The 14,232-nt window shown below is 37.4% G+C and overlaps 1 protein-coding gene across 1 annotated transcript in view; it reads right to left on the bottom strand.

Annotated features, from left to right (window-relative positions):
* The window catches only part of Alms1 (ALMS1 centrosome and basal body associated protein), a 226,398-nt gene that overhangs the window by 75,640 nt on the left and 136,526 nt on the right, over nucleotides 1-14,232 (bottom strand). The window contains 1 exon segment of the mRNA XM_047522128.1: nucleotides 5,723-5,848. Within this exon segment, the coding sequence (XP_047378084.1) occupies nucleotides 5,723-5,848 (126 nt within the window).

Here is a 14,232-nt window from a genome sequence, read left to right as displayed (position 1 = left end):
ATTCTAAAATTTTATAAAATTTACAGAAGTGTGATGATCCTGGTGAGAAAGGATAGAAGACATAAGAATAGGTAGAAAGGAGACATGGGACAAGAGTGGAAATGATTTAAAGTCCAATTTCACAAGGATTAAACATCCAAATTGAAAAGTCACTTTCACATATTCTCATTGCAAACAGCACAATTAAATCAATAATTAGAACTTATCTGCAGGTTCATAAATAACGTCTTTCCTGACACAGCCCTAAAGAAAAACAGATCCAAGAATGCCTTTGCTCAACAAGCAGATATTCTTATGATTTATATCTTTAGGATCAGATTAATCTATGTCTCTGCATCACACCCTCAAGGTTACATCACTGTAGTACAATTTAATTCACAAAACAGAACAATAAAGCCCTTGATGGGAAATTATCAGTGATTTTTTTATCATAAACAAAGAAGAAAAGAAAAGAATCCCTAGTAGGTAATGAGTGACAAGTCCAGTTAGCAAACAAAGGAAGACTAAAAACACCATCTCAGATCATGTCTTGGTACTACAGATTTTACACATATAAATATACCTACTATGTGATTAGCATGTTCTTCTCCAACACCCACACTTTATCATGTCTCTCACACTGTGTATTTTTTTTCTCTCAATAAAACCAATCTGTGCTTCACTTTGACCCTGACCTGTCCTTACATTCCTTTCTGTGATGATGTCAAGGACCCTCATGATCTGAGTTGAGATCCATCTCCCTTTTGGGAAACCACCTCAATGAGATAGGAATTTGAGAATAAAGGAGGAGATACTGAATCTCAAAGCAAGTGCCCATAAACCACTGAAATGCAGGAAATACCCATAAATAATCACAACTCCTGAGTACATGCCCTTGTTACAAGAGGGCAATGTGAAAGTGCAGGGAAAACCAGCAAAAAATTAGGTAGCTCCATTTCTAGTCCAGACCCTAGCAATTGGCCCTCTATAAATCTAATATCCCTCAATAAGAGGTTGCTATCTTTCCCTCTGGATATGGTCCACATTCTCCCTTGAGGTATACTTCCTGCTTTACCTCAAAGTCATCTCTCTTGAGATTTCCCCCATTCTCCCTACTTTCCTAAATAAACTTGTCTGTGTCTTCTACTGGCACATGCTGAAATTTCTTTGCTGAAATTCCTTTCCATCACATATGCCAAGAATCTAATTTTGTGAAAAAATTAAACTTATTTTACAGATAAATTGGTTTCCTTTGATTATCTTGAGTAAGCACTGGTACTGTTACTGGCAGCCTAGCCAGGGAAACAGCCTGGATCCCCACGGATTGAATTCTGGCCCAAAGGCATAAGAAATAAGCAAACAGTACAAGAAAAAAATGAATACAGTTTAATCAAAATGGGGAGAAGCACTTAGATTGTTTGTTTCTCTGCTGGTCCTAGAAAAGCAGTTACAATTTATATAAACAAAAGTCAGGAGATATACACAGGTAGATTTAACCAGGCTATGCTAAGTCAGAGAACATGTCAGTTTTAGCTTCCTTGGAGTTTGCCTTGGGCCAGGAGTTTGTTTTTTAGATTCCATTCTCAGCACAAGTTTGGGAGATAAGGAACTTTTAATTTCAAAGAGGCTCTATTTCAGTAAGACAGAAAAAAATTATATTTCTTTTTTTTTAAATTTTAGTTGTAGATGAACACAATATCTATATTTTATTTATTTATGTGGTGTTGAGGATCAACCCAGTGCTCCACATATGTGAGGCAAGCGCTCTACCACTGAGCCACAACCCCAGTTCAAGATTAGATCTCTTGATTCAAATCTACTATACAAAAAATTTGCTTTGCTCTTAATGGTTTGTTTTGTATTTTCCTTCTGTCAAAATTCTGCATAAGTACGACTCGTAGCAAAAACAATCTTGCCCAATATTTTTAGGTGCTAGCTATTGCCTTATAGAACAGAAAGATTAAATATAAAATGGACTCAAGATAAACTTAGTCTAAGAAAAACTCTTTCTAAACCTCTTCTGTTGCTCAAATCTGACTAAAAGCATGTTAACACTGGCTCCTACCTAATTAGTCATCTTTACCAGTTCCCCTCTAATAGATAGATGTAGGCCTGGCATTTAGGACAGGTGCATCCAGGAAATAGGGGACAATCAAAACCAAAATCCCAGGTTTCAGAGGGGAAAATAAAATCATTCAAAGACAAGGGAGGAAAACACAAAATGGGGTCTAATAGATATGGAAAATGAAAAATTCCTAAGATAATGTGACCTGGAAAAGAGAGTGAAAAAGAAGTCTATGGACTGACAGCCTTCATCTCCCAAGACAAATGTTTTCAGATGCTGGCTGCACGTGGGGAGGAGGTATTTCATTATACCTAAAGTGACAGTCTCTAGGAGTACTACACTGCCCACAGACCCTCAACCCAGAAGTTCAAATTCCTAAGCACTCAAATTGACAAATTCACTGATCCATGGAACAGACCCCAAATTCCTGAGTGTCTAAGAAAACTGATATGCTCACTAGACCACCCTCAAAATAACTTATATAAACCCAGTTCCTTTCTTTGTTCAATGTGGCTCAGGAAAGTAAGTCTACCAACACCACTTCATCTCTGCATCCCCTGTTCCTGTGTAACACTTAACTCCTGAATAAAAGAGCTGAGCTGATTTGTGAAATTTGTGTCCATCCAAGTCTTTTTGTGCTAACAGAATCACTTGTGTCAACTCTACCAAAAAGCAAGCAGGGATGAGAGGTTGTAGAAAAAGGATTCTTGCACACGGTTGCCTAAATGCAAAAGTCTTTCTACCAAGTAGTGCTTATAGCTTTGACTAGGGTCCTCTGTTTAGACAAAGAAAAAACACAGTGGTTTATGTTCACAGACCCGCTTAAAAAGAGAGGATCCCCCACATGTTGTATTTAATTGGGAACTGTTTTAGTCAGCTTTTTTGTTGCTGTGACCGAAAGACCTAACAAGAACAATTTTAGAGAGGGACAAGATAATTTGGGGGCTCACAGTTTCAGAGGTCTTAATCCACAGACAGATGGCTCCATTGGTCTGGACCCGAGGTGAGGTAGAACATCATAATGGAAGAGTATGGTGGAGGACAGTAGCTCAGGACCTTACACCAGAAAGTAGAGAGTGACTCCCCTCACCACAGACAAAAATATAAACCCTAAAGTCATGCTACCAATGCCTACCTCCTCCGGACACATCCTACATGCCTATAGTTATCACCCAGTTAATCCCTATCAGGAGATTATGTGTTGATTAGGTTAAGATTATCGTAACTCAATCATTTCACATATAAACTTTCTTGCATTGTCTCACACATTAGCTTTTGGGAGACACCTAGTAGCTGAACCGTAACACGTATCTTTTGACTTTGACTCCTTCTTGTATTCTGCTCTACAATCTGTATTGGTACTTTACTTTTAGGTTCAAGTATCTGGCTCCTTTCACTTACATGCTTCAGATGCATAAGATCTATACTCCAATCCAAAAGCAAACAGTCAGATGATATGGAGTCCCAAATCCCTAAAGATTGAGGAATGAACAAAGGGAGGAATTGCAACAGGGGCTCCTTTAAAATCAAAAAACTCTCTAAGTGGCATTTTCCCTGCCAGCCTTATCTCATCCTCTAGGGAGTCCAAGTGCCAATTGCCAAAAATTAAAGAATCAGATTTACAAACCAGTTTTAAACAACATGCTATGCATATTTCTTGGCTTCTGTTCTCCTCTTTTAAATTCTAATGCTATTATGGCTTCTGGGAAGACAGATTTAGATTGGCAGTCTCCCCAGTTATAGCCAAACCACAAATAAATTCAATTCTTTGTCATTATTTCTCTTTTGTCAACTAGACTCCAAATGCAGATAGGTGACCAAGTCCAGTCTGTTGGGACCCAGAGTCAAGCTGCTTGAAGGGGGAGGCTGTTGGGATAAACACAGTCACTGCCTAGGAAGGTTTGTTGTTCCTCATAGTGAGATAAGGAATTCAAAGAATAATAAAGGTACAGAGAAGGACAATTGGCCACTTCCCTGGTCTCCAATCTTTAGACAGGTATCAAAGCAGAGTGATCTTGGTTGTAAAGTCAAAGAATATACTCACAAACCACCTAAAGAAATTCATCAGTGCAGTGGCTAGATAACCAATCCTGTATATATTTTCCTTGCTTGTGAGCACAGTGCTGCCCTCTATTTTGTCCCAGTCTTCCACCAATGAGGAATGTGTGAGTAATAAAATGTCAAAATCCTTTCCACTGAGTCCTCTAAGTTCTTTCTTTGGGATCAGTAAACAGTATGCTAGGGTTTTTACAGTCGATCACCCAAAACTGCCAAATCTTTCTATAAACTAGACATTAATCTTAGAGATGTAAATGGATAGAGCAAGATACTGGAGCCCTCAAAAAGCACTGGGACACCTGACCAGATTTCTACTGTACATAGATATTCTATCTGCTGAACTAGGAGTTAAAAGGTTCAAAAGATTTTCCTACTAACAATCAACTAAGTGAGCTTTTTTAATTTCTGGTAAGTATGTTTTAAAATGCATAGCTTTACAGGGAGTAGAAATTTCTTCATTTCTGACTATAGATTTAATTCTCAGCATTTCAGCTCGGTGATAGTGGGAAATTAGAGGTATCAGAGCTGTTAACGTAGTTGCCATGAGAAAACTAACCTGTTCCATTTTCATATAACACTAACCAAACAAATCTGCCAATATCAGGAACTCATCTTTTTCTTTCCATTTCTGCACAAAGTTGTTTATAGACAAATCATGAAAAAAAAACAATTTGTCTAAAGTGAACCAAGTCATATCCTGTAGAACACCCAAACTGTTATCCCATCAATCAAAACCTCACACCATTCACACTTGATATTTTTGCCTTGGATCCTAAATAAAGTTAAGTTATACTCTTTATATGTATGTTCCCCAAAACACATTCTACTGTCATGTATAACTTAAAATACAAAAACAAAACAAACACAAGAATTCCACTCCCAAAGGTGCTATTCATTTCATAAATTTGCAGTTCCCCAATAATGAAATCACAGGAATGCTGTAGGATATTTTAAAATGTTAAGGGAAAACAGTGATAGTTAATATGTGGTAAACTATAAGCTCACGGTAGTTTAATACCTAAACATCTGATAGTGATATGTTCCTTTCAATGCTTATGTTTTTGTAAAGCTAGCTTTTTGGCATTTGCTGTAATAAAAAGAAGAACATGAGACAGGCTGTCCAACTTGATCTCAAGGTGTGAGAAGTGGTACTGTATGCAACAGCTGCACAAATATCATTAGTTACTATGGTTATTTATGAACAAATTTTTTTTTCAAAACCCAAAGCCACAGGAATTAAGTTTTGTTTACTAAGCTGTCAGATCAAAACAGTACTTTATGTCCTAATACCGTAGTAGCTACTTGAAAAAATATATTTTGTACTTATCTGCATCATACATAGTTTGAGGAGAAAATATCACTGAAACATTAAAGATACCATGAACCAAGAAAGCTTAGAAACCTCTTCCCTAAATGGAATCCACTAATCTAAACAAATAATTGTTCATGCAATCTGATCAAATAACTTACCTATCTGAATCAAAGATAAAGAATGAAAAGCTTCATATTTCACTGAGGATTAAAAAGCACTGAATTTTAATTTGTGATTTTATGATCAACCAGTCAACACACAAATAAAATTGCAAAAAAATAAAATTTTGAATAATTTCTGTATAATACCTGAATGTGAGCTCTCAATGGTGGTGTCAGATTTGGAATCCAGAAATGAAGGAACTGTGTCTAATTGTGGAACATAGTACATCTTCGTACTACCAGATGGCTTATATGGCAACAGTAAAGGCTGGGCTAAGGAGGTAAAAAGATCAGAACAATTAATAAGAGATTTTAATTCGTTGAATACATATTGAGCACCTTCCATATGTAAGACAGTGTTTGAGTTTCTTATGATATATAAATGAACTAAACAGAAATGTTTCTTTGCTTTCCAAAAGGAGCCAGAATTCTAGAGGTGGGATATACATAGTACACAACTAAACTAAATAAGCAAATTCCCTAGTATTTTAATAAATTGTCACTGATATGAAAAAACAATTAGAAAATATTGTGAGAGATTAGGAATACAGAGGAAATTTGGACAGGATGCTGCTAAAACTTCTCAATGAGGGTCTCATTGAGAAGATGAGTTTTTAGCGATCTATTCCATACACAGATGGCTCTAACTAAAAAACAGGTTATCTTACAATAAACCCAAATCTGCTTGTTGTTAATATCTACCACTAGTCTTATGTTAGTCTTATTCTACTCCGAGAGTCACAGAAAATATTTCTTTCCTTGTGATACTGCTCTGAAACAAAGTTTGCATTATAAAAGTATGAATTCTCAATATTAATAAAATACAGGTAAAAAAGACAAGGTCCTTGCCACTCACGGTATTTTAATGTGTATCCTACCTATCTTTTCCCTGTTTTTTATTTGTTTACATAGTTGTCATACAGTAAGTATAATTTGGAATTCAGCTTTTCTACTATACATTAATAATTATTCATTTAATCCTATTTTTCTTATTTCTTATGGCAATACCACAGATAAAAATATTCAACCTTGTTCCTACTGTTGAAAATTTAGGATAAATTAAACTTTCCAATTATGAAGAGTTCTGTGAATGGTTTTCTGGTTATAGCATACTTACTCTCCTCTGCTACCCACCTCAGGTAAATTCTCTATTTACAGAGTGAAAAATTATACCATGTATAAAATTTTTTTGAAAGTTCAACTGTAAATACTTTCTCAAATGTCTGTGCCAATTTATTCTTACTCTAATACTGTATGTATAGTCATTAAGAAATAATTCTTTGCTAATATGGTTAATTATTCAAATGTGCTCTTATTTGATTAGTGTAGAGTTAAACTTTTTTTCCATATAAAGTTGTCCCTTGGTAGGTGGGGATTGATTCAAGGACCCCCAGACACCAAAATCTGTGGAGGCTCAAATCCTTTAGGTAAAATTGTGTAAAATGGCATAGTATTTGCATATTCTCTTATCTACTTTAAATATTCTCTAGATTTCTTATATTTGCTAGATTTTTGTTGAGGGAATAATGACAAGACAAATGTCTCTACATGTACAGCTACAATTATTTTCTCTGAATATTTTCAATCTGTGTTTGGAACCCACATATATGGAGGGCCAGTTGTACTTGTTTTCCTTTCATAGTGTGGTATAAACTGTCAAATGGCCCCTAATATCTATTGTTCCTTCTCCTTTCATCTATACATTATATTTTCCAATCTTCCTTACAACAACTATGTATGAACATGTGACCAAGTTTCAGCCTACAGGATGAAGGAAAGAATGTGGACAAATTCCAGGCATTCCATTAAAGGGATCCCATTATAAGCCCATTACAGCAACATAACCTAGACTACCACCTAGCTGCAGTTTAGAATTTCTATGATAAAATACTATTCAGCAGGCAATCAATCAATTTTAAATCAACTGGAGTAACAATTACTATCTGTGTCCCTGCATTCTCTTTCTCACTTCTTTCATACTAACAGTCAACCTCTATTAATTCCTCCCTTACCCTTACGATAAATTTTTAACTTCTATCTTCTCTCCTTCTCCCTGAGAAACATCACATCTTACACTATATCTATTCCCTCATTGTTCATCATTTGAAATGGTAAACCCTTTTAGCAAACTTATATATATATTGTAGATAATAATTGATCCCTTCATTTCTGTTTATTGCAACAAAACTTTAAATGCCTTAATAGGAGCCATTTGGTTCATGGTGATCCAGTGCTGTTAATATTGGTCTCCCCCTTAAAAGTGAGGTACTGGAAGCCTTCAGGGACTAAAGAGAAAAAACTGTACTGCCTCAGATCCATACTGCTAGATGAGAAGACACATAACAACATGAAAAAACAAGAGAATAAAATGACTCAAACAAACCACAATCTTCCAACAATAGAATCCGTGGACAACACAGCAGAAGGAGTTCAGAAAATATAGTTAGATTGCTCTTCGAAATAAAGTATGGCATTGGAGAGAAAAACAGGAAGTGAAAGATCACTTCAATAAAGAGGCAAATATTATAAAAAGGAATGAAGTGGAGATCCTCAAAATGAAACAATGAACCAAATTAAAAATTCAATGGAAATTAGCACCAAGAGACTAGACCACTTGGAAGACAGAACCTCAGACAATGAAGACAAAATATATACTCTTGAAAATAAAGTCATTGCACAAAGAAGATGGTAAGAAACGATGAAGACAACTTCCAAGAAATATGGGATAACATGAAAAGACCAAATTTAAGATTTATTGGAATAGATGAAGGCATGGAGATACAACAATCAAAGGAATGTACACTCTTTTCAATGACATAATATCAGAAAACTTCACAAATTTGAAGAATGAAACAGAAAATCAACTACAAGAGGCTTACAGGACCCCAAATGTACAAAATTACAGCAGACCCACACCAAGGAACATTATAATGAGAATGACTAACATACAGAATAAAAATAGAATTTTAAAGGCTGTGAAAGAAAAAAAAACAAATTACACATAGGGGGAAGCCAATTCAGATTTCAGCTGATTTCTTAACCCAGACCTTCAATGCCAAGAGGTCCTGGAATAACATATATCAAGCCCTGAAACAAAATGGGTGCCAACTGAGAATTTTATATCCAGCAAAATTAAGATTCAGATCTGAAGACAAAATAAAAGCCTTCCATGATAAACAAAAGTTAAAAGAATTCACAACTAGGAAGCCTGCACTACAGAACACTCTCAGCAAAATATTCCATGAGGAGAAAATGGAAAAAAAAAATCAGGCAAGAGAGGAACTACACTAAAGGAAAGGTCAATCAAAGGAGAAACTAAGTCAAGTTAAAAACCAAAAATAAACCAAAATGACTGGGAATACAAATCATACTTTAATAACTCTGAATGTTAATGGCCTAAACTCCATCACTCAAAAGACACAGACTGGCAGATTGGATTTTAATAAGAAGACCCAACAATATGCTGTCTTCAAGAGACTCACCTCCTAGGAAAAGACATCCATAGACTGAAGGAGAAAGGTTGGGAAAAAACATCACTCACATGGACTGTGTAAACAAGCAGGGGTTTCCATCCTCATATCAGACAAAGGGAACTTCAAACCAAAATTTGTCAGAAGGGACAAAGAAGCACATTTCATACTGCTTAAGGGAATCATAAATCAACAAGACACAGCAATCATAAATACATATGCCCCAAACAATGGAACGTATATCAAAAAAACCCTTCACAATTTCAAAAATCAGAGACAACACAGTAATACTAGGTGACTTTAACACACCTCCCTCACCACTGGATAGATCTTACAAACAAAAACTAAACAAAGAAACTACAGAATTAAATAATACAATCAATGATTTAGACATAATGGGCAAAGAGTATTCCATCCATCATAGAGCGAATACACTTTTTTTTAAGAAATAGCTTTATTTATTTACTTTTATGTGGTGCCAAGGATTGAACCCAGTGCCTCACACATCCTAGGCAAGTGTTCTACCACTGAGCTATAGTCCCAGCCCGTGAATCCATATTCTTCTCAGCAGCACATGAATCCTTCTCTAAAATAGACCATGTGTTTATATGGTACAAAACAACTCTCAACAAATACAAAAAGACAGAAATACTACTCTTCATTCTATCATATCATAATGGAATGAAATTAGAAATCAACAATAAAATAAAAAATAGAAGGAGGGCGGTTCAAGATGGAGGACTAGAGGGCGGCTGCATTTCATGTTGCTCCAGGACTCAAGATTCAAAAGAGGAGATAGTGACTTGGGACCAACTCAAAGCCGCCGGGTGAGTTTCTCCCATAGGGGAGGCGTCCCGGATGGGGCAGTAGCCCCAGAACGCAGAGAACTTTGTGAAGTAGAGTGACTCGGCGAGACGCCCCACCCCCATGGGAGCGGTAAATACGGACAGTGAAGCGGAGCGAAAAAATGGCGGATTGAAGTTTCCAGGACTGCAGGCAGCTTCTCTAACCTAAGGAGACTCGTCTGCGAAGGGTGAGGCTCTCAAGCCCAGGAGGGAGGTCCAGGCCCCTGGGAACGTTGCCTGAGAAGGCTGCCCTGCCCAGGCGGCAAGACACACCTCCCCCCGCTGGAACAGTGAACTCGGAAAGTGGAGAACCTTGCAGAGGAGGCCGAGCAGCACACCACTTGTTTTTTTGTTTTTTTGGAGCAATCTGCCGGGGCTCCGGGGGCTGCCAGAGAAAGAGTTGGGCGGCGAGCTATTTGGATTCAGCAACCGCCTGAACAACGGGGTGGGGGCTGTCCTGAGGAGGTGGAGGTGTGCAGTGAGTGGCTTGGTCTCCAAGCGCCCACACAGAACACCGGGTGGCTGCCTGGAGGAAGAGACGAGTGACGGGTCACTGGGGCTTGGAGCATATGTACGAGGCTCCAAGTGACTGCTCAGAGGACGGGTCCCATAGCCAGGCGATTAGGTGCAAAGCACGGTCCGAGTCGGGGATCTAAGCACCTTTTCTTGAAAGAGCTACACAGAGACCAGCTGAGGGGTGGAGCAAAGGTTCCAGGACTGCGGGCAGCTTCTCTGAGGAGGGGCCACCTAAGGAGACTCGTCTGCGAAGGGCAGGGCTCCCAAGCCCAGGAGGTAGGTCCAGGCCCCTGGAAACGTTGTCTGGGAAGGCTGCCCTGCCCAGGCAGTAGTTGTGGACTGAGGGGAACCTCTAGGAGGGGAACAGACTAGCGAGACCTCCCCACCGGGTGGGTCTTCCCCGCCGAGTGAGGTTTTCCCACAAAGACAGTAAAACCAGAGACACAGGCCCAAACAGGCATTGCCTCAGCTCGCAGTCTAGTTCCCCTTTGGATGACCACTGGTCAACAAGTAGAGGCACCTCTGCCCACTAGCAGGGAATATACCCCACCTGAAGACCACCACCCCTAGAGAGGCAGCTACCTAGGGGAACACCGAAGTATTAACTTCCTCTAAGACTTCAGGCTACTGAAGGATAAGAGGGGATACACTAGCAATCTTCAGGGACATTATAAGTCAATAGAGGAAATCTGCAACATCTCTGCAGTCCACTGACACCTGAACGACATGAGAAAACAAGGGAAGAAAATGCCTCAAACAAATCTGGATGTTATACCAATAAAATCCAATGACAGCATGGCAGAAGAAATGTCAGAAAGGGAGTTCAGAATGTACATAATCAACATGATAAGGGAAGCAAACGATGAAATGAAAGAGCAAATGCAGGCATTGAATGAACCCACCAATAGACAGTTAAAAGAGCAAATACAGGAAGCAAAAGACCATTTCAATAAAGAGTTAGAGATATTGAAAAAAAACCAAACAGAAATCCTTGAAATGAAGGAAACAATAAACCAAATTAAGAACTCCATAGAAAGCACAACCAATAGGATAGAACACCTGGAAGACAGAAAGAACCTCAGATAATGAAGACAAAATATTTAACCTCGAAAACAAAGTCGAACAAACAGAGAAGATGGTAAGAAATCATGAACAGAATCTACAAGAACTATGGGATATCATGAAAAGGCCAAATTTGAGAATTATTGGGATTGAGGAAGGCTTAGAGAAACAAACCAAAGGAATGAACAACCTATTCAATGAGATAATTTCAGAAAATTTCCCAAATCTGAAGAACGAAATGGAAAATCAAGTTCAAGAGGCTTATAGGACTCCAAATACACAAAATTACAACAGACCCACACCAAGGCACATTATAATGAAAATACCTAACACACAAAATAAAGACAGAATCTTAAAAGCTGTGAGAGAAAAGAACCAAATTACATTCAGGGGGAAACCAATACGGATATCAGCAGATTTTTCAATCCAGACCTTAAAAGCTAGAAGGGCCTGGAATAACATTTTTCAAGCCCTAAAAGAAAATGGATGCCAACCAAGAATCTTATACCCAGCAAAACTTACCTTCAGATTTGACGATGAAATAAAATCCTTCCATGATAAACAAAAGCTAAAAGAATATACAAAAAGAAAGCCAGCATTACAGAACATTCTCAGCAAAATATTCCATGAAGAAGATATGAAAAACAAAGAAACAAATCAGCAAAGGGAGGAGATATCCTAAAGGAACTCTCAAATAAAGAGGAACCAAGTCGTGTCGAAAATAAGCAAATAAATGAATAAAATGAGTCAAATGACCGGGAATACAGATCATATCTCAATAATAACCCTGAATATTAATGGCCTGAATTCATCAATCAAAAGACATAGACTGGCAGATTGGATAAAAAAGAAAGATCCAACAATATGTTGCCTGCAAGAGACTCATCTCTTGGAAAGAGATACCCAAAGACTAAGGGTGAAAGGATGGGAAAAATCTTACCATGCACATGGACCCAGCAAAAAAGCTGGGGTATCCATCCTCATTTCAGATAATGTCGACTTCAAGCCAAAGTTAATCAGAAGGGATACAGAAGGATATTTCATACTGCTTAACGGAACCATAAATCAGCAAGACATAACAATCATAAATATCTATGCCCCAAACAGTGGCTCACCCATGTATGTCAAACAAATCCTTCTCAATCTCAGAAACCAAATAGACCACAATAATACTAGGTGATTTTAACACGCCTCTCTCACCACTGGACAGATCTTCCAAACAAAAATTGAACAAAGAAACCATAGATCTCAATAACACAATCAATAATTTAGACTTAACAGACATTTATAGAATATACCATCCAACGAAGAGTGAATACACTTTCTTCTCAGCAGCACATGGATCCTTCTCTAAAATAGACCATATATTATGCCACAAAGCTACTGTTAGCAAATACAAGAAGATAGAGACACTTCCTTGTATTTTATCAGACCATAATGGATTGAAACTAGAAATAAATGAAAGAGTAAAAAACAGAAATTACTCCAACACCTGGAGATTAAACAATATGCTATTATATGAGGAATGGATAACAGAAGATATTAGGAAGGAAATTAAAACATTCTTAGAGGTAAACGAGAACAAAGAAACATCATATCAAAATCTCTGGGACACTCTGAAAGCAGTACTTAGAGGAAGATTTATTTCATGGAGCGCATTTAATAAAAGAAGTAAAACTCAAAAAATAAACGACCTAACACTACAGTTCAAAGCCCTAGAAAAAGAAGAACAGACCAACACCAAAAGTAGTAGAAGACAGGAAATAGTTAAACTCAGAGCTGAAATCAACAAAATTGAAACGAAAAAAAACAATACAAAAAATTGACAAAATAAATAGTTGGTTCTTCGAAAAAATAAACAAAATTGATAAACCTTTAGCCACACTAACAAAGAGAAGACGAGAGAAAACCCAAATTACCAAAATTCGGAATGAACAAGGAAATATCACAACAGACACGATTGAAATACAAAACATAATTAGAAGCTATTTTGAAAATCTATATTCCAACAAAATAGAAAATTTCGAAGATATCAACAAGTTTCTAGAGACCTATGAATTGCCTAAACTAAACGAGGAGGACATACACAATTTAAATAGACCAATTTCAAGTAATGAAATAGAAGAAGTCATCAAAAGCCTACCAACAAAGAAAAGTCCAGGACCAGATGGGTTCTCAGCCGAGTTCTACAAAACCTTTAAAGAAGAGCTCAATCCAATACTTTTCAAAGTATTCCATGAAATAGAAGGGGAGGGAACCCTCCCAAACTCATTCTATGAAGCCAATATCACCCTGATACTTAAACCAGACAGAGACACATCGAGGAAAGAAAATTTCAGACCAATATCCTTAATGAACATCGACGCAAAAATTCTCAACAAAATTTTAGCAAATCGCATACAAAAATGTATTAAAAAGATAGTGCATCATGATCAAGTGGGTTTCATCCCAGGGATGCAAGGTTGGTTCAACATCAGGAAATCAATAAATGTAATTCACCATATCAACAGACTTAAAGTCAAGAATCACATGATTATTTCAATAGATGCAGAAAAAGCATTTGATAAAATATAGCACCCCTTCATGCTCAAAACACTAGAAAAAATAGGGATAGTGGGAACGTTCCTTAACATTGTAAAGGCCATCTATGCTAAGCCCATGGCTAATGTTATTGTTAATGGTGAAAAACTGAAAGCATTCCCCCTAAAATCTGGAACAAGGCAGGGATGCCCTCTCTCACCACTCCTATTCAATATCGTCCTTG

The sequence above is a fragment of the Sciurus carolinensis genome, chromosome 13 (assembly GCF_902686445.1).
Source record: "Sciurus carolinensis chromosome 13, mSciCar1.2, whole genome shotgun sequence".
In the NCBI taxonomy this organism is placed as follows: Eukaryota; Metazoa; Chordata; class Mammalia; order Rodentia; family Sciuridae; genus Sciurus; species Sciurus carolinensis.
Note: the sequence above shows the minus strand (reverse complement) of the source record. Positions and strands in the feature narration are given on the sequence as shown.